General features: G+C 41.7%; 1 protein-coding gene across 2 annotated transcripts in view; it reads right to left on the minus strand.

Annotated features, from left to right (window-relative positions):
- Window positions 1-20,276, minus strand: part of LOC140282181 (protein Dok-7-like) — a 35,787-nt gene extending 15,511 nt beyond the window's left edge. Inside the window, exons 1-10 of one of the 2 annotated variants that reach the window (XM_072376756.1) lie at window positions 20,146-20,276; window positions 20,004-20,049; window positions 18,523-18,753; window positions 16,285-16,485; window positions 10,615-10,734; window positions 6,224-6,319; window positions 5,161-5,975; window positions 2,308-2,356; window positions 1,651-2,181; window positions 682-767 (exon numbers count right to left, since the gene is read on the minus strand). In XM_072376756.1, the coding sequence (XP_072232857.1) occupies window positions 682-767; window positions 1,651-2,181; window positions 2,308-2,356; window positions 5,161-5,975; window positions 6,224-6,319; window positions 10,615-10,734; window positions 16,285-16,485; window positions 18,523-18,753; window positions 20,004-20,049; window positions 20,146-20,199 (2,229 nt within the window). In that variant the 5' untranslated portion in view covers window positions 20,200-20,276. The remainder of the gene's footprint in view (window positions 1-681; window positions 768-1,650; window positions 2,182-2,307; window positions 2,357-5,160; window positions 5,976-6,223; window positions 6,320-10,614; window positions 10,735-16,284; window positions 16,486-18,522; window positions 18,754-20,003; window positions 20,050-20,145) is intronic. The other variant, XM_072376757.1, reaches the window with a different exon arrangement.
- Window positions 20,277-21,241: the final 965 nt, after the last annotated feature.

Consider the following 21,241-nt stretch of genomic DNA (forward strand, 5'->3'; position numbering starts at 1 on the left):
CTCTTTAATACGACTGAAAGATCCAGTCACACTGCTCTAGTTCTTTTTACTATAGCCTGAAGAGAAGGAGAAAACTGTCCTGTGATTTATTAAACCAAATGCTGCCATCCACACAGCTTTTTCTGGGAAGATTTAGCAACATGAAGCCAAAAAGTATCCTGCAAACATTTTAACAGTGTGGCTCTGAAGTAATAGAGTCTGTGTGCTAAACCGTCCTGCCTGCAGTCCATGCCTGTCACCGTGCTTTATGAAACCAAACAAATTCAATTTTATATCAAGGAAGGATGGGAAAGCATTTGGTCCCCTCAGAATAATCCAACACTCCTCCCCAGGTGAAAACAAAAGGTTATGCATAAGAAACATGTATGACATTAATTAATCACTACAGACTGAAAACATTACAGAAACAATCCCAGCGCATCAACTGCTTATTTTATTCCACATGCAGCACGGCATACCTGACTGGGGAACACGTTCAAAACTACATAATAATAACTAAACGTATTTCTTAATGTGCAACTCAAGATAAACTACGAAAGCCTCCTAACTAACCCCCATGATCTGCCATTTATTACACTAAACAAATCGGTATTGTATCAGACATTTCCCAGAATGCTTTGTTGAAATCAGTGCACAGCTGATGGCATATAAAGCGGATTAAAGAGCTTTGAGTTGGCGTACCTCTGAGTTCCTCTCCGGTACACGACCCTCCATGATCTCGTAAGCGGGATCGACTCTGTGTCTTCCCTCTTTGTTAAGCTTTTTGTCTGGTAGGAGAGAAAAAAGGTTTTTTTCCTTTTTTTGAGAGACAACACTTGAAGTCAAGCAGATCTGTTGATGGAACCAAACAGTGGATTGATTCATCTTACAACACATTTAGATACAGAGAGAAAAGCTTTGTTAATGTGTAATGAGACAGGAATCACTCCACACATGCTGGTAAAGGGGTTCAAGATGCAGTTTCGGCCATGTGAACATTAACTGTCAGGTTGATCGTAGGAAAAGCCTTTTTATTCGAGCCAAACTGATACACCAGCACCGATGATTAGCACAGAATATCTTGATGAACACAGAAATATTACTGCAGTCTATCATTTAAGGACTTTTTTTTTTAATTGTTAATAATGTGGAGCATGAACTCAGTTTCCCAGTTCTCAGGTGTCCCCCCGCCCCCCCATATACTTATGAATAATCCTCACTGGAACCATTTAAAACAACATTGGTAACAATAGCCGTTAATTTATAGATGCAATATCGGTGTTAACCATAAATGCCAATCGGAAGGTTGTAAAAAAATATATTCTGTAATAATAATCGCTGGACTGCTTCTTATTGATCACATATCACATTTTCATAATGGGCATATTAGAGGTACCTACAGAGGACTGTAGAGCGGCATATAAATCATTTCTTATTTCCTCGACTTTGCAGTAAATTAATTTCCCCTAAGATGTCAATGTTAAAATTCATGCAGTGCAAACAGGAAACAAGCAGCTGATTAAATAGAGGAAGAAGCCAGGAGGAAAGTGTATTTTTATTGATGAAAAACAGGAAGAAGAGGACAAAGAGAGCTCCATCTCAGAATCAGAAGAAAAAGGACACCAGAGGGTGACTTCAGGGTTTTCAGTCAGTTGGAGAGGTGTCTCTTACCTTCATTCACTGTCTGACCATTAATCTCTTCATGCAGACACTGCCCGTCCACACCTCTGAGAGCTTGATTGAGCAGCTCTTCATCAGCAGCACAGTCAGGTTCTTGGCTTTTCTTCAGGTGCAGCCCAGTTGGGAACGTCTGAAAAGCTGAAATGCCCCTGCTGCGGTCCATTTTAGCCGGTGTGACTCGTGGTGGAGGGTGGCAGTGCGCTCCTTGACACTTGAAACAGTTTTCATAAATGACAGCTCTTTTGTCTTGCTGTGAGCCTTGTAATGGTGCAGCTGGCGCCAAATTGAGCTCATTTCCCAAGGCAGGGCTCATTGACTCGTACAGGTTGAGTCTGTGAGCCTTTGCCTCTGGCTGCCAGTCTGTGCTTGGGAAGCTGAGCAGATCAGATAAAAGACTGACTAATTTTTTCTCTCCTTTTTTAGATGGCGGCGACTCCTCACTCATCTTCACTCTCAGTGGCTCTGTGCTGTGGATATTTCCAGAGCCAGGAGAGGCCCAGGACTCCTCCAGAGTTTTCTTAACTGCAAGGGTGTATGGCTGCTAGATCAATGTTTTTTTTCTTCCTCAAGCAAGCATAAATTCTTCTCTTCATGCATGGAAGGGATAATGCATGCAGTGTGCAAAACATGTTTAAAGACTATCCTTACCTGGTATGGCGGGTATCACAGAAGAAGTTGAGTGGGTGTGCAGTGTCCCCTGTGGAAAAATAAAACAAAAAGACCATTTTTACAGAGGTAACAGAAGCAATGCTACCAAATCCAGCAGTGCAACTGCAATGTTTGATCCCGATTCGACAAGCCCTAAACTTTCCAAAAAAGTATTTTGTGAACGTGAATTAACGTGTGAATTTTTCAGTGTCATCGTTAATGTGTAAGAGACACAATGGCAGAATTTGATAGTTCCTTGTGTGGAGAAATAAACATTTTTATCATACTAACTATTAGCTCTTGCCTTATTTCAAACAAAAGTGTTTCTTGATACAGCAATATTTAATTTTCTTCACAGATCTCAATCTGTTCTTCTGGACTTCAATGGCTTTCTGTGAGAATCAAACACCACCAAGTAAGCTAATGACCGCTGTCCTGCGAGTTTTAGGATTTGCTTTCGCTAAGATAGCTGCTGAACTTGGATGTTGCCCATCCAGTTTCTGAGCTACACATTTAACTGTTTTTTTTTTAAAGAAAACACTTTAGCAATACTACATTTGTTGGGGAGAGATGCAGCATTTTGTATTCATACATTTGTATTTCCGTTTGATGTCGAGGCTTTGAATGCTCCACATTTTGTGTCTACATGCATCATTGCATCACACAAGTCAGAGGTCAGAATTTCTCTCCTTTTGAGGAACCAGCCAAGCTTCTTTAAGTTTCCTGACAACCATGTGACTTCAGTTACAGCTGCGCTGGCTTTAAGTTTTATCATTCAATTACCCAATTCATTAAGCTCAAAGCTGAGGGTGATGAATGGTTGATACACCAACTTCTGACCAATAACTCGAGTTTTATTTAGTTCCTTATGAAGGGAAATATAGAAAACTGCTTTATTTTAATCCAGGATATCATACAGCAATGATTAAGCTCGATTTGCAATCTTCACTAAATGCACGACGATCCGGTGGAGCTTAGTGTTTAAAACTTAGTGTTTGACCAAAGCTCCTTATAGTACAACTGACAGTACTTGAGAGCATTGAGGGACTCAAAAACCTGACAGATAACTCTTTGTCATGAGGACTGAAGAAGCAGGGGATTGAACTGCTGCTTCACCTTGAAATAATGAGGGACATTAATACAAAAATCAGATAATAACACAGGTCCTTTTTACATAACTGTTGCATCTTAACAGCACAAAAAAAGTTCTCGTTAATCCTGAGTTTCTCAGTGCCGTATCAGTGCATGCATTAAGATAATGTGGCTGAATCACGCAATAAGGTGAGTGTTTCTATATCCTTTGCCAGCTCTGAGGCGGTTCAACTGCGACCTCTTGTATCACACTTCTACCCTCATAAAACACACCTGTGTGCGACAAAGGCATACTAGTCCTAGTTTGAAAGTTAAATGTGAAAAGGGCTACAGAAATCTACAAAGTAATGAAAGGAGAAAAGATGGATCCAGACGGCAGAGACTTGTAAAGAAGAGGAGAAAGCCTCATCTTCCCTTCATCTTGATAGGTAACGTTAGATTGCTGGACAAAGGATACAAGCTCATAACTGGGAAAAAGCTAGTTCCCGTGATGTGGCACGAGCTCTGTGGGTACATTTACTCCATGTTTCAGAGTGGGCCACAGAAATGACTCTTAACCCTGACAGCTTTCAGACAGATAAGGAAAACCAGAATAAATCAGAGAGGCAAGGAAAGATGCAGATGGATTGTCTATAGAAATATCTTTTCCTGATAAACTGATTTACGTTTACATATTCCCATCTGTTGGCAGCGCTCCTCTCCACGCAGATAGCATCGAGAGGTGTAGTCCCCCAAAGGCTATAATGCAAAAGCAGATGGTTGATTGGTTGAAAGGTTGGCTTTAACCAAAATGGGAAAGAGTTAACGGCAGGCTTCACAACTAAGAAAAATGCATGAGAGCAATTGGAAAATTTTAAATTATTGCTGACTCGTGGCATACATCCACCACACTATGGCCACACTGTTTTGACTACATCACATAATACTGACACTGCTCCAAGTGGCAGTCAAAAAGAAAAAAGGTAAAGATGCGAGCTGTTCGTAGCAACCAATGCACAGCCAGTGCAGTTCTCCATCAGCCTGGTGGTATTATTTTCATGGTATTATTGCTGAGGTGCATCTGCAGACGCAGATGATTAAGAAAATCATTCCTGCACTGAGGTCCCATTTGCACCTCTACAGCAATTATTAAACTCTGAAGAAGGAATCTATACAAACTCTCATTATGTAACCCAGAAGAAAAGAACCATCCATCACCTGATAACTCAGACTGAAAGGGGAACAACATCTCAGAAATCTGTGCTGAGCGATAACAGCAAATCCATTTGTAGCACATAAAGCACATTCAACAATTTCTAGAAGCCTGACAGGTATAATATATTGTAAGAAACACTGATTTTTGAGTCAGATATTAAATAAAACAGAGGTGGATGTGAAACAGTGAGGGAAATCTGCATTTCACTCACATCTTGTTTGTAAACCTGCTTTAATTAATAACAGTGTCTAACTAAATTAGCTGTCATTGTTGACTTGGTGGACAGATGGGCTGTGAGCAGCTCTGCCACCAATCAGCCTGCACAATATCAAAAGGTCATTCTGACAGCAAGCCTCAGAGCAGATGAAACACTGCTGATAAAGCCTGCGCACACTAGCTGCCACTGCCTGACAGCGAGGTAATCCGAAAAGCAAACTCACGAGACGCTTTGAGGGGAAAGATGGCTCCACTTCGAAATTTTAGGCAAAAACAGAGATAGAACTTGTTCAATCCAAGTAATCGTTTTGACAGAAACATTAAAATCACAAAAGTATATTCCCACTTACCTTAAATCCACCACACACTGAGCAGATGTTCACAATGGTTTTGGAGGTGTGAGGGAGATGTTCTGCAGATGTAAGGGAGCTGCATGTATGAAAGGAGTCACTAGAGGGCAACACCTTGGTTTTTTTACTCCCCTCTGAAAGGCCTCGTAAGTTTTCACCGATTAATTGTCTCTCAGAAGCCTCTGGGTGACCCTCAGAGGTTGTTGCTCTGCTCTTACCCCCCTTTTCTGGCTCTATAGTGAGGCCTGAAAGGGCAAGAGAGTCTTTAGTTGAGGTGGAGGGCTCATTGTCTTTGGCACCCCGACATACTTCCTGTAGCAGATTTCTGGGAGTGTCATAAAGATATCGAAGTGATGTCGGCACTTGGTAGTCATGTCCTGAACCACTGGGGCAAGTGCATGGGCTCAGGTCTTGAGCCAAGTGGGGAGGCAAGCTGAAAACAGACCCAAAGTCCTCTCCAGGAGCTATATCTAAGCTGCCCGTGTATGAAGAGAAGCTGCCCGAGTACGAGGAATGGCTGCCAGTAGCGATGCCACTGTCAGATGAACTCTGACGGCCGATTTCCTGAAGCTGCCGGGAGGTCTTAGCTGCAATCCGGTTTCCACTTCCATGGCTGGCAGAAAGCTTCTCCACAATCTGTAGCGTCACTTTACTGCCTGCGTGGCTGCCGCTTCCAGGTGGGTTGGAGGCAGGTTCGGTCCAAATGGCCGACCGGCTGCCAATGCTGCAGTCTGACTGGCTTGTGTCTGAAGTGTCTGAAGAACCGGATATGCTGCGGTCGTCTCCCCCAGCAGACGGGCAGTATGTGGACGAGGCTGCCAAAAGCAGAAAATGATGTTAATAATGATGTTAAATAAACATGATGTCACATGTTTAAGGAGTTTAATCAACAAACACATTTGCTTTCATCTGTAATGCACGTCAGAGCATCAATAATAGATCCACTTTTCTTCTTGATATTTATCATGTCTGGGTAAAAAAAAGACCACACTGCTGTTACTTGACATACATCAATCCCACATTGAGTGAGACCACATTAGATAAGAACTGTATATTATTCTACCTGTACTGCTCCCCTGAGAGAGCAGGCTCAGTCTCTTCTCCAGCTCCTGGGCTTCATGGTTCAGCTTCTCCTCTGAATTCTGGTTGGAAGTGAGTTCTGCAAGAGAGAACATCTGTAACATAACTACACACAAAGGATAATGATCACGAAAAAAATCCACGTGCTGAGCTTTGCTACAGCCAGTGAGATATGCTGCCAAACACATCCAACTACTCAAGAGAAACAAAAGGCACTGTAAGAGCAGCATGGGTTTCACACATCCTTCTGTGGCATCTGGCAAACAGCGGGAGCCGCGAGGTGTAAGCAAACACCGCTGGCAGACGTGAACTTGATCTGCGAGTGACCGGGCCATTGGACGGGCAGGGAAAAGGGTCACACTTTGGAGTAGTTATGCAACATTACAGGGTTTATTAATAGCGCTGCCACGTGGCTCAGCTGGTACGCGCTCTGCTGCTGGTGGCTAATTATTCTTAGAGCTGTGCTAGGATCTGATGTACCTTAGACCATCAAGGTCAACCCTCACGCTGAATCGATTTTTTTGCGTGCATGTTTTTTTCCGTTTTTTCATGTGTCTGATACTGCAACAGGAACGTGGTAAATATACCAGAAACAAATGCAAATTTATTAAGATAACACCCCACATGTAGACCATCAACTTTTACTTCATAGTGATGTCCTGAAATGGACAAAAAAGCTAAGAAAAACCACGGTAACAAGCACGGAGTCATTTTCTATAGAAATGAAGAACACAGGTGTGATACGAATCAACCCCCCCCCCGTAAAAAGCATGTGATGGATGTTAAGTAGAGGTGGATCAATTATGGTTTGCAACCAGTGAAAATTTAACTGGTGCAGGAAAGAAACATTACAGTTACAAGCTGATGGTGAAACACCAACTGGATTTATCACAGCAAATGATCCGAGTTGCTTCAGTCGGTCAGGTTCAGGTATAGCGATGCTATGTGGTCATATTAATAGGTCAGTCGACTACCTGACTATATTGAATGATGAGGCTTTTCCATCAATAGATTTTTTTTCCCCCTATAGGTATTGGCAAGATCAATCAGGCTCAAACTGTGACAGAGTGGTTTAGAGACACCATTTTTACACCTGGATTGTGACCTGAACCCCATCAAAGGAGTTTTAGGGTCTGCTGGAGAACACTTTACGTACGTCCATCTCTCACACCATCATTAATATAAATCAAACCTTTCGCAACTCTAGATGGACTGAAATAGTTGTTAAATTACATAATTTTAATCGAAACAATGCCACGGCCAATGCTTAAGGTAGTCCAACAAAATACTGATAATAACGATCTAAAACACACTTTAAAAATCAACAATGAACAAGCCGAGGGTTAAACTGTAAGCCTCACAGTCCTCACCTGAACAACAGCACAAGTATTCTAAAAGTATTCTTGAATAAATTATGAAAGAAAAATTATTTTCTTTTCCAAAGTCTTTTGGAAGTCAGCTTTTTGCTTCATCGCATTAACAGAAATCAGACCAAAACCTTTGCCCGCTACATCATCTACATGCACATCACTTATGGTCTGACTGCCGGTCAGAGTAGAGGTCATCTCCGCTTTTTGAGTGTAGAGCATCAGGTCCTTTGAGTCAAACTGCAGATTTGACAGTCACGTACCAATTGTACCAAAAAAAATAAATCTCTGACAAGGCAGAGATTTACTTCACCTCACTTCTGAATGTAGTCTTTTCATAGTGTGACGTTTGCTTGACTGACAGACATTCCAGCCAGTAAGAGCGAGTGATATTTTTATAGTTTAAGCTCCATTCAGGCCTCCTCCCATCTGACCAAGTTTGGATTTTTTGGCTCCAGCAGCTGGCAGAGGTGGCAGTGAGCTGTAAACAGGCTTCGGATATGTCCCCACCACATTTTTCTCATGTATGTGGTTATGTCATAAGAAATCTAAACTAATTAAGCTTCCAACAACACAGACAAATAATGGAAAAGAAAACGTTTCCGGCAGTTCACCACAGAATAATCGGAAATAGGGTTCTTTTAAATGTCAAATCTTAGGTTTTCTCATCTTTGTTTTACCGGGTGAAACTTTTATTGGAATCTTTATGTCCGTTATCGTGTCACCTGAGCGCCTGCTTTTACATTTTCACATGTAACACAAAAGAAAAGGCAATGAGAGGTGGAGACAACAACATGAACCCAGGCTGACAAATGAGCCAAGGAGCATAACAGCAGTTCATGAAAACAGTGGACAACAAGAATTACATGAGGCGAACCCAGAGTGAAAACAACATGTACAAATATGTGCTGTAGGAAGATGGATTAAAACAAAAAAAGAAAAATTAGAAAAAGGGGGAGAGGGGAGTTGAACGCTGGATGGTTGAGAATGATCGGGGGGCAGCAGTGGAATCCTGAGGATGATGTTACATACATGCCCGGGGTGATTAGGAGGCTTTGGCTGCTCTGCTTGTGTGAACTGTGACTTTGAGCCCACCCCCTTCTCTCACATCCACCCGGCTATTTATTCTACTACTCACTACAATAACAGGAATATGAGCTCAATCTGGGATTGGGCGGCAAGATGTGTGAAAACCAGAAGATCCTCTGTCCTCTACAGCTGCGTGCCCTACTTTTTCCTGTTCAGTCGCATGCTGGGTGAGATTTTTTGTTTTTTTCTTCATTAAGTACAAGTGTGAAAAACCAAAGGAGAGAAGATTACGTTAATAACTTCAGTAAGAAGTATGAGGCAAACGATGAGGTGTAACCCGACTCAGAAGATGTGTTTTTCCATGTGACAGCTTATGTTATCAAACCTGCTTTTATGCATCTTTGGGCCCTACTTGGCAGCAAAAATAAGCTGCCAGCACCTTACATAAAAGACTTACATAAAAATCACTTTCAAACATCATTATTTCAGCTTATAAATGACTAATGTGTTTGCAAATAAGTGTCCGGAGCTCAGTGATGCCTAAATAAGGCTGTCACTTATGAATCAAGAGTTCAGATCAGATCAAACGGGGACAAAACTTATTTTTCACCAGCAATAAATTGTTTTCATGACTACATATAAAACTGGTCAGGCTATAAACTCATTAACGGTTGCTGATATTTCATTTCAACAAACTACCTCTTCACTTTAAATGAACCACAATTGAATTTGTTGCAGAATTTACACAATAATTATCCTCTTATTGACATTTAAGTTGACCCTAAGCTTTGTATTTACCTCAGTACGCTTAAGTCATGGGTCAGGACCTATAACCAGGGTGCGATTTGCCGGTGGGGATGGTGGGGATTTCTCCCCCCTCTGGTTTACACGTCCTACCCTCTGCTGAATTATTTTTATTCACCCCCCCACCCAAAGTTTTTTCACCATTGCATCGTAATCATTAACAACCAAAATACAAAGGGTCCGTATTAATTTTGCGTTGCGCTCGCAGAAAGCAGTTTTATTTTGAAAACCAACCGAATTTTCTTGCATTTCACAAGTCCAACTTCCTGTCTGTGTCATCCCCGCCAAGACAAAAGCTTAAATCAAATGGAGAAAAAATTAAAAGAATCCAGAGCAGCATATCGTCATATTTTACAGGACCACAACAAAAAATTCAGAGAAAAAAATATAACAGAAGATGAAACAAGATCTGACATTGCTGATCGGATGGTGGACAGGAGCATCTCCCAGGCTGAGGGGTCACTTGCTAATCCCTCTGGCTCCGAAACTATGATTGGGGGCTGCATTGAGCCGGGTTGCTTCACTAAATGGCGAGAGGGTCGAGAGTGGCTTACTGTCACCGCAGATAGGTCAGTCCAGTTCATAGCCTGCTCTGAAATTAAAGATCTGGGTCCCTGTGCTCAAGTGAGGCTCCACATCGACCCTGCATTCATTCATGGTCTAAAAGCAAAGACCGCAAAAAAAAAAAAAAATACAAATAGTCTCCAGTAATACAGCTATAGTCTGACCTATAGTCTACCCGATTAACCATTTAAATAAAAAAAAATTTAAAAACATCTTGACAGCACATTGTGGTATTTCATGTTTTCTGTTGAACTGATTTTGTTTCCCCCCTGTTTTCTTCACAAATCGCACCCTGCCTATAACTGAAGTATAAATTGCTTTACAGGATTACCCAGTTACATGAAAAACAGCTGTCAGTCATAATCTAGTCAGATCAAAGTATATCCATCTCCAAGGCAGCTATGATGAATCCCTACGAGCACCAGGGAGGAGTCGAGCTTCGGATAAATGTTGGCTGAAGTGTTGACATGTGACAGCAGTGCCGATTGCTCAGAGAGACTCAGAGAAATCCGACTGAACCTTTCCTGTCCATCTTTTTCCCCCACTCTACATCCAACAATATTCCAGTCCTTTCCAGCTAAGCAGATATTGAAAAACTTCGGGTACTGACCTGGCAAAACAGGCCGCAGTCCAAATGGGCCTCTGGTGGGGGAGATACCTCTGACGATGCAGTCGAACAGAAAGCTGATCTGCTCGCTCTCTGCAGATGCAAGCAGAAAAACACCAGCCCCTGTAGAAAATAAAACTTTATTAGTGTCCAGCACCTTTTTGCTGGACCGAAGTTTGCGCCACAAGATTAAACGTACGGTAATGATATTATCAATTCTCATTATCAAATAATCACTTGGTGCTTAATAGCTATTCCTGTCCAAAAAGTAATAAGATGTTCATTGCAGCGTTGTGTAGCTCAAGAACCGTGAGAACGACTTGTTTGAGCAGCAATCCTAAACCCAAACCAATTTCACATCATTAAGCTCATCATCTCATCTATTAGAGACGAGATCTCACAACTGAGTTGTGACATTTTCTTATTTTTCTTGTCCTTCAACAAAGCTACGCTACGATAAATTAATGACTAAAAACACAACGAAATTAACAAAGTTTTCTCTGCTAACTCATTCCCGAGAAGAGGCTGGAAGCAAAGAGACGTACACACGTACAACGCAAAAATAACTTCACAAAGACAATTGTGAGTGAGCCCTAGATTTCAGGTAGTACAGAAGTAGCGCAGTGGAGTCCTAGTGTGGGTGCAAAAAGTGACCCGTGCAGGGGTCTTACCTGTGCAGATATATCCGATACAGACACAGCACCGTGATCCTGCTGCTGCTATCCCTCACCTCAAGCTATGAAAACACACCAGGGCTAAGGTCAGAGGTCTTGCTCTCCAGACGTCTTTTGACCTTCCCCCGACAATACAGCTGCTTGTCCATTACAAGGCGTCAACAATAAAAGGTCGCGGTGTCACCCTGTTCCTTAAGACCACCCATGCAAACCACATTCCCAACAACGCCCTGGCTGTGAGTGGGGTCAACGGTCAGATGTCACATGTTCAAACGTCTGCGATGGTCAAAACTGAAGCTGCACAGGCTGCCCGGTGTTATAAAGATGCGTCTCGTTCAGAGAAGATCACAACTACTGATGGATTCATCCCGTCTCGACCTTTGACAGCAGAGCAAAGAACAGCAGGTGCAAATGCTAGAATACCAAGAGATGGATAAAGCTATAACAAGGAGGCAAAACAAAGAACAGGTGGCCGAGCTGGTTTGGTTTACATCAGTCTGGGTAGAACGGAAAAAAAGCAACTTAAATGGATCTCTGCAACAAGAGGTGATGACACACAGACTCTAATCAAAGTAATACAACTTATTAAATCAGGTTAATCAAGTGCAAGTGTAAATTAGCGCAATACTTCACTGGCACTGAAGAGCCAGGCTTGAATGATTATTTTACAGCAGCAAAGCCATCAGAGCAGCCAAGAGTTTGTTTTTTTTTTGTTTTTTTTGGCAAACTGTGCTCGTCTTTCCAATTTCAAGTGATATTTAAAGATGCGTATTTCAGTCACTGAAGAGAGGCCGTTACTGATTCTACAGATAAAATCTCTCAAAACTAGACTGTACTCTCAGGTGTGAAATAAAAATTCCTTAAGCATTACATTTCAGTAATGATGAAGGTTATCTTTAGTAACAACACCAAAGGAACCGAGTACTGGTCAGTCACCGTGACTACGTTTTAAACTATTTAAAATAATTTTTTGTCCACTTGGGTTTGAAAGATCTTGTGGGAAATATTTCATCTGCATTAATTCCTGTATGAACAGACTCTGAAATGTTCCCCAATACAGTAAAGCTGCAAACAGTGAGATCAAATACATACAAATCCTGCAGTTCATTTCAGTTTCCTTACAACCTCTGCAGTCTGCCTGTAAAAAAAACTTTTCACCTTGTCTTTTGATCCATTATTAATAAGGAAATACTCCTCTTCAACAACACCTCCTCCTCTGACACACATGTGCACACCCTTCAACGCACACATAGATGCACCTTAACAGGCGCACAAACTTCTTCTTTTCTGAAGTAAAAGTGAAAGTAATACATGACCTCCTTCACATTGTGTTAGATGTACCGCTGAAGGACTGACTCATCTCATCAGTGTCACCTCTCCTGTGGAAAGCATGTGACTTTTACACTCCGATGTCTCTGACATTCACCTCAGTTCTGTGCTTCAGATCCTTAAATCAGTGTTTCCCAACCCTGGTCCTCAAGGCACACCACCCTGCAGGTCTTTAAGCTCTGCAGAAGGCTGAGGATGACCTATTCATTTGAATCATGTGTGCTGGAGCAGGGAAACATGGAAAACATGCAGAGTGGTGTGCCATGACGACCAGGATTGAGAAACACTGCCTTAAATGTAGCCCCGACCATTCCAAGATGTAAACACACATCACTATTAGTGTGAAAATGGCTTTAGGGATAACTTATATTTCTTAAAAGCACGTTCTCGAGTGACTGAATTCTGCATACACATCAGCCCGTTGCTAAATGACCCAAAGGGGACCTTTTCAGTGGGCCCAGATTCATCAGCTGAGACCATAATGACTTGCTGAGACAGGGAACTGCTCGGTATTTCTGAATGAAAAGTGGAGCTTTTTGAATGGGAGTCAGCTGCAGCACGGCAATGTTAAACGCTAGTATCCGGTGACCATTAGCGGCCTCAGCCTCGAGCTGTTGCATTTACTGTGTGTTTTTTTCTTTCAGCAAAATGCAAGTATGTGATCACAGATCCAGAACGTTGTAGGCTGCAAGCAAGCAAACAGGAAAAGACAATGACATCATGAACTGCTGTCATTTGTACGTTTCTGTTATCTACAATTATAAGACTGTGACCAGCCATGAATATAAAACTATAGTAGGACACACTGGGGTTTAGGATGTCCACATACTTTTGACCATATATGGCTAAAAGTCCTATTCTGGTATATCAGGAAAATGGGAGTAATTCTAAAGGAGCCAGTCAAACACTTCCTAATTCTGAATTCAAGACTAATGTTAAACAAAACAAACAAAAGAAAACCAATATTCCAGTAAAACAGCTGCAGAAGAACTAAGTCAGAGCCCATTTAAGCTACCCTATAAAAGTCACCATCATGAGCCTTTCGGAAATGAGGCTGCAAGACAAGGATCAATAGAAAACTGGTCTCTAATGACGACATCTGCATATGTAGATGCTAAAGCTTCTGGCAACGACAGAACACATCTGAAGGCTCTTTTTGTTGTCCCATAAAACTCCACTGGAACATCTTTCTTAATGTTTCCGCCTGAGGGAGGCCAGATGTACGAGAAGAGAAGCGACCAATTTCAATCCGCTGATCCTCGTGTTCAGAGAAGCCACTTCTAAGCAGCAACTTCATACAGATTCCAGCAACAAATCAGACGCAACCAATAAAAATGAACTGCATTCGATGGCCTTAACCCCAGCGTTTCAACATGAGAAAAAAATGATTACAGAGAGTGCAGCCGCAGCTTTGTTGTGTTTTCCTTGTGTGTTTGTTTCTTCTTTTGCTCTTCTTTACTTTTTATTTCCCATTCTGTTCCAACTTTTTTATGATTTAGGAGTTTGTAATACAGACAATCAAACATGAACATGACTTTTTGAACAAATGAACAAAAGAAAAAAAGGTCCAGTGCATGTTCTAGACACAGCATCAAAGTAAAGCAGGCGATCTAATCAGCTATCAGAGAGACTCCTTTCCCTCTTCCAGATGGCATTAATACACCGTTTTTTCATTTGGATTAGGACAAAAGTTGGATAAATGCTGCCCTGAAACGTGTTCAGAGATAAAACGAGAGCAAGCGCAAATAACAACCCCACAGGCTACTTCAAATATTCAGCTCTCATAAAAGGTTTTAAAAGAACCATATGCCAACATCCGTACATTTTGAGCTGTGCGCCGTGCACTCGAAAAAATAAAAATATGTATATATATATATATATATATATATATATATATATATATATATATATATATATCCAAAGATTTACCAAAAAACAGTCAACAAATGGTTAAAACTGATCTTATCCCCAATATATGCAGACTTTATTTTATCCTCCACGAGTGTGGCTTATGTACTCGGCACAGATTCTTATAAAAGTGCACCACATACACTCCAGCAAGTAACGGGAAAAACAGCGAGCTCATCAAACGTTTATGCGGTCCAGCATATGCAGGAAAAACACGAAGAGCACCAACACTTGTTCACTGTCGAGGCAAACCACCCCATGGCATGTATCGGATACGTTGGTATAAACCATGTTAGATCTGAGAGGAGGTGGAGACTCAAATCCAATAGATTTCACCCACCACACCTTCAAAGCCAGGCCCCTGAATCTCATATATATGAGATCAAACATTTTATCTAAAATACATGTATCTTATGTTGGCTTTTCTTTTTTTTTTCTTTTGTTTCCCTTGTGAGCTTGTTATGCAGGAGCATTTCCAACCTTGCGTTTCGTCCGTGTCGTTAATGCGTCGTGTTTATTAGTCGTTGTAATAGAGACCGATCCAAAGGAATCTGATGCAATGTTGGGATATCATATTTAATATATTTAACATGTCAGTGAATTGCTGATGATGTTTATACCCCTACAGGTCTGCGTCAGCTCTTGCCTCTTTTAAGTCAAACCTTTAGGCTTTCACCTTCCCTTCTGCATTCATTTAATTGATTGATTTAATAGATATAATCGAACTGAAGGACTTTGATAAACAACTTTCACCGCACCAAGGCTCTCACTCCATGTGACTTTCTTTTTTACTGTAAATGATGTTTTAATGCTTTTAAGTACTGTGTGAAGCACTTTGAAGCGGTTGAACTGCACTATATAAAACAAATTTGCCTTGACTTGCTTTGCCCTGGGTGCCTTTAAATTATGAATCAGAAATGGCACAGTGGAGCTTTCTAAACCAAACAGGCTGCAGGATGTATAAATATGGATGTGCTTTCCAAAATTTCAGATATCAAACAAACGGCTTCCTTTCATTCTGTTCCAAAGTGATGCTGAAATACAGGTCCACGCTCTTATTACAGCTAAGCTTGGCGAGACAGCCATCTTAGTTGGAAGCCCAAACGACTCCCTTTAAATCCTCCAGTTGATCCAAAATCTTACTGGCAGTGTTCTGACTGGTATCACAAAGACATAACAGATTTCTCCTGCATTAGTCTCTCCACTCTGGCTCCCTGTAAAAATGTAGAATAGAATTTATAAACTCTCCCATGACATATAACACCCTTAATAGCAAAGCTCCACCTTGTTTGAAAGATCTTCTTGTTCCCAATTACTCCACAAGAGCTCTTTGTTCCCAAAACACCAGCCTGCTTCGGCACCAAGGATTTTCCAAACTAGAATGGGTGGCAGAGCTTTTAGGCCGTTAGGGTTTCCAGGCACCATTCCTGTGGAACCAGCCCCCCCGTCTGAGTACCAAATGCTGACATTCTCTCTGTTTTTAAGGCAAATCTTAAAAACAGACCTCATGACAAAGCTTACTTTTAATTGGTTGATCTGTATTAATGTTTCTTCAGTTTTTCCTCTTTTCATTTACTGCTAATTGCAAATGATTTCTCTATCATCATTTCTTATCCTGTCTTATATTACATCTTTGTTTTTGTTTTTTCACCAGTGCTTGAAAGTGCTATTTAAATAAAAGTGAATTTAGCCGAGTTAATGGCCAATTCACTGAAACTAAAGGCATGCAAACGCAGGCCTGCATTATGAGTAATAAACTTACAGTAACCACATCGTGTTCCTCCCTCAAAAACAAATCCGTTGGGCACAGGTCCATATCTGCGCAGGTCGGGCAGGTTCCAGTGGCCGATGACGACAGGAGGAACGTCCCGAGTGAGGGCGAGGAGGCTGTTGCACAGGTGAAGAGTTGCAGGTCCACTCTCCAACTTGGTCCCTGGTAAGACTCCAACACTGAATCTGTGAACTGAGCACACAGAGAAGTTAAAGTTAAGCTACAACAGACATCCAACAGCTGACAGTTAAACCACACTTCTGGCTCAGTAAACACGCAAAGAAAGTCCCCCCAAAGCTTCCTTTTAAGAGTACTGACAGTGATGATGAAGGCAAATTAAGTACAAATGGCAACAATGTTTTACTGGATGAAAACAAGAGAAAAAACAACCCACAGAACACAGTGTCCATCCACACTGATGGCTTCAGCGTGGATTTGATTTAACTCACAAATAGAAAAAAAAAGGTTAAAGAGCTGCACACAGAATGAAATCAGCGAGCAGAGCTCTGAGCAGGCTCACATCTAAATCCAAATATAATCAATCAGAGCACGTCACCAACATCTGTGCGAGTCAGAAGCCTCGGAGCACGATTAGAATTAAGCAAGCGCAAGTTTGTGTTTCTGCCTGCAAAACTTGTGTGTTTTCTCGCTGCGGGAGCACTGAGCCAAAAAAACAGATGAGATTTATGGAGGCGATGATGAGGAAACGTTGGCAGGCCGCATCACATCATCACTCCGGCTAAGAGAGATTCATACAATGTCACACAAGGCAACAAAAGCACTGTGCAAGGTGGCTCTCCGCCCAGAGCACTGGCAGGTGACATTTCTGCAAGCTTGGATGCGCTCCACTCTGTGGCATTAAGACACACAATCTCACACACACACACACAACTTTATCTAACTCTCTCAACAAATAGGCAAGTCTGAGCAGAAGAGCAGCACATATATATTTTGACAAACAAACGCCAAATTGGAAAAAACAACTGCAGCCCAGTTTGTCTTTAAGCGTCCTCCACACTGTCAGGTCCCCTAACACTGTCATTAGTTACATCTTTACAATTCAGCTGCCAACTGCTGAACAGTCCGGCGCTATTATTAGCTGCTATTTGTTCATCGCTCACGCAACTTATATAATAGAGCCAGTGTGATGTCAGAAATTCTTAAAGCAGAAACACGCAAACAAAAAACACGAGAGCTTCAAAATGACAGGCAGGCACCGAATACAACAAGTCGATATTATACTTGATTTACACGAGAGGTTTTTAAGCTAAACTATTAAAGCATGACAAGTAATATTCATCGTAATGCTATTAAGAATTTCTTCTTTTCTGGGGAAGCTGAAGCATGTGTGACATGATCAGTTCATCTTGGTTTTTTCATCCTTCATTACATTACAGAATAATTCCTTCCTTTTCTCAGATGTGTTTGATGTGTGAAAGCCTTCACACTAAAAGTTTAAAACAGCTGCGGTTACCAAAGTAAGGAGGGAAAACTGGTCAAAAAACTGTGTGAATGTGGACATTAATAGCTTCAGGATTGTCACCGCCTCATGAGTGGATCTAGATCGTTTCCTATATTTTACAGCCTTTGCTTCAGATGCAGCTCTGGCTGATTTAAGTGTTTTTTGCTGATCAAAAGGTCTTTAAACTCAACTATCAAAACATTGCGAGCATGAAGAAAAAGCATAAAAACAGCTCCAGATGGTTAATGGAAAGCAAGATAGGCAAATACAGACGAGTGACTTTAATAAAGGAAAGGTTTATTTTCCCATCCTGTTATGTAAAACAAGTTTTAGAGCTCATTACACTCTGTTTTAGATAATCATTTCTCTACACTGAGATATCTCTCATGAAGGTGTTCTCTACCTCTCTATGAACCCTCTCACTGTCCACACACTGATGCCCTTTTTCTTTTTTGCCTACATACTTTCCAAGATTATCGACTGGTCAAGATGTGCGTGTTGACTTTTACCTCATCTTGAACTCAACCTGCGCTGCAGACTGTCAGGTTTCCAGCACTATTTGCAACAGTGATCCACCATAAACCCCAACTTAAACCTAAAGGTGCTTCACTTAGCACCCAACACCGCTTTCTTTTTCTTGGATTTTCTCTCCAACATCAGTGACGCTGAGGCCTGCTCGTAGAATATGTGGCATTTTGGTGTAAAATTGAGGGAAAAGCACAAGAAGTGAAATATTAAAGCAACAAAGCACCCAGGGACGTTCTCACCCTCTCCGAGGCTGTATCGCAGTCGGGCGTCCCACGCCTGCAGGATCTCCCTGCTGTCAAAGCCCAGTAGAGCAGCCTGATTCAGACAGAGGATGGCCAGAGTGAGAGCCACACCTTCATACCCCTGTCCAGCCTCCAGACCGCAGATCTCCTCCAAGATGACACTCGCCCTCTCCTTGTTGCCCTGAGCTTTCTCCGATTTGTCCTTAAAAACCAGCAGCACGAGACAATCTGCAGGACAAACACAATGAGTATGACACACCGCAAAGACAAATAAGGACTCATCTCTCGAGTCTTTCGGCAACTTTCTAGTCAAAATTGCAGTTAACCAGATTTGTATTAGTTTTGGTTGAAAAGTTTTACTGGGAATTTCTGGAACAAGGAAACTGGTATCGTGGCCCACGGTAGCTGCTGTGGCATCCCTCTAGGTCGCCGACACCTTTTCAAACAATCAGTGTCAACTGATCAAACAACACTGTGTGTGTGTGTGTTCGGGTCACTCTCCTGTACACACACACGTTTTAACACACATAACTGAAGGATGAGAGAAGGCAGCTGTGACAACACTGACATGAAAGATCTGAGGAGTAGCAGAGCTCAACCTGTGGACTATGTTAAGCCAACCAGACCCACATACCCAAAGAAACTTTGAAGATGTGGAGTTGGACAACAGCTTGTGATGAATATTCCCACAAAAGTGAAAGGGTATTAAACAACCTTTAATTCGGTTTCAGCAAGGTTAAAGCCTCCCTGCTAAATGTGACAAAGGGAGCTTTTGAAATCGTCTCTCTGACTCTTCAGCCCATTAATTGCAAAAGATCAAACACAGGCAAAGTGAACCTGTGAAATGACGTGCAGAAATGCTGACTTAACTCAACACAGCATGAAAACTTTGCCTGTGAAATTCCAGATTGCGAGTGTGTGGAAGAGATGTCAGAATACGGATAAAATAGACATGACATTCATGTCAAACTGGAGCTTAACAGAGAAAGCTGCTTATCAGTGTATCAAACAGATGCAAGGCAGGAAAGATGTGAGGCTTCAGTAATAATACAGCGAGAGATATGCTTCAAAATTACCCTGGAATTTCGTGTATTTTATGGGGTTTTTTTCTTCCCAGCTGTGTGGCCTCACTGTCAACATGCCTGCACTCATTCTGACGCGCCACTTTTATCCAACTTCACAAACGTTTCCACTGAAAGGCTGTTCAAGAAGTGACAAACAGACACAACTTTAACTTGCTCATAGACTTATTGGACCAAACTCTCATTATCCGAACGTGAAAAAACAGGCCCTTTCTGGATGAAGTTTCACACAACAGAAAAAAAATGGGTGACACTGGCACGTAAGACACGTCCGACATGCTGTCCTCCTCCGATGTGGCGCAGCAAGCCTGCGCACTGATTGTTTGTCCACGTTTGGACAGCTATCATGGTAAAAAACAAGCCCAACTGACTGAGTGAACATCGACGTCTCCTTACCTGCTACAGGCGACGGCTTGCGAAGTACGAGCCACCTAGTTTTCCACTGTGACACAGAAGAAAAAACTTTCATGAGCACAGATAAAAGTGCGTGGACGTACTTGAACGGGTGTCCGCCTGCAAATAAAGATAAAGTAAGCACCTTTTTCCCATCTCGGAGTCTGGCATATCCTTCCACGACAACAGAATCCGTCATCTTCAGTCATGGTTCCTGACAGCTGCAGAGTCGCTGCCCGAATGAGGGGTCACTTTCAAAATAGCTGCGCTCCTGCTTGTGTGCCGCAAACTCGCCCCCTAGCAAGGAAGGCGCATGGAAAATGCCATGGCCGGTGCGCGTCTGCGTGTCCGCCACCTGGGCTGCTCTAAACCACCTGCTGCTGCTGGGGAAAACTACTGAGAGACGCGAACACATCTTTAAAAACACCAGAAACTAAGACAACGTCACCATTTAGAAAAAGCAAATCACTACAGGCTAAGAGTAAATTAAAATGGAATTAAAGCTTTAAAACTCCCTGTAAATAATGTGAAGTCCTTATTTAATCCAGTAAATAGTCTTGGTGACTAATATGCACACGTAACACTTTTATTGTTTCATTTTTTTATTATTATCCGTTTTTTTGTGGTTCTTGGGGTTCAAAACAAGGAAATATCCCAACAAATCAATACAATTGTTTCACTAAATACCTCAGCAAGTAACTTGATGATATAAATACCCGACAACCAAAAAGAAAGCATACATTTTTAGAAAATATAGTTTCCAAAACTAAATAAAAAGCCTCTCACTAACCTAACCAAACCACTTAAACAACCAAACACCAGTTTAAATTTATGAAAATGGGAAATGTTTCCCACAGGTAAAAATAAAGTTTTTATTCTGAATATACTGGCCAAATACTTTAGTTTTTTCTGCTATTTTTATTTCGTTGAATTCTAAAACGTTTCCTGCTTTGTTGGTTTGTCTTTTATTAATCCTTCTCTGTTACATTAATTCAGCAGACAGGGAGGCACACACTGGAACAATGTGGGGTTCGGGTTCTTGCTCAAGGACTCTTTGTGAATTGGGGGATCAAACCAGCAACCTTCCAACTGAAGGAGGACCAAGTGTTTTACACTTATGGAGCACTGAAGAGAACTAATGTGTTTGGTCTTTTTTCAGGTGTTTTTACTTGTTCAAACAGTCTTGGATGATGTTCTGGAAATATTGAAAACGCCTGTACAATCTCTAACTGCATGAAGCT

This window comes from Leuresthes tenuis, unplaced genomic scaffold, assembly GCF_036924035.1.
Source record: "Leuresthes tenuis unplaced genomic scaffold, fLeuTen1.0.hap1 SCAF_22, whole genome shotgun sequence".
NCBI lineage: Eukaryota > Metazoa > Chordata > Actinopteri > Atheriniformes > Atherinopsidae > Leuresthes > Leuresthes tenuis.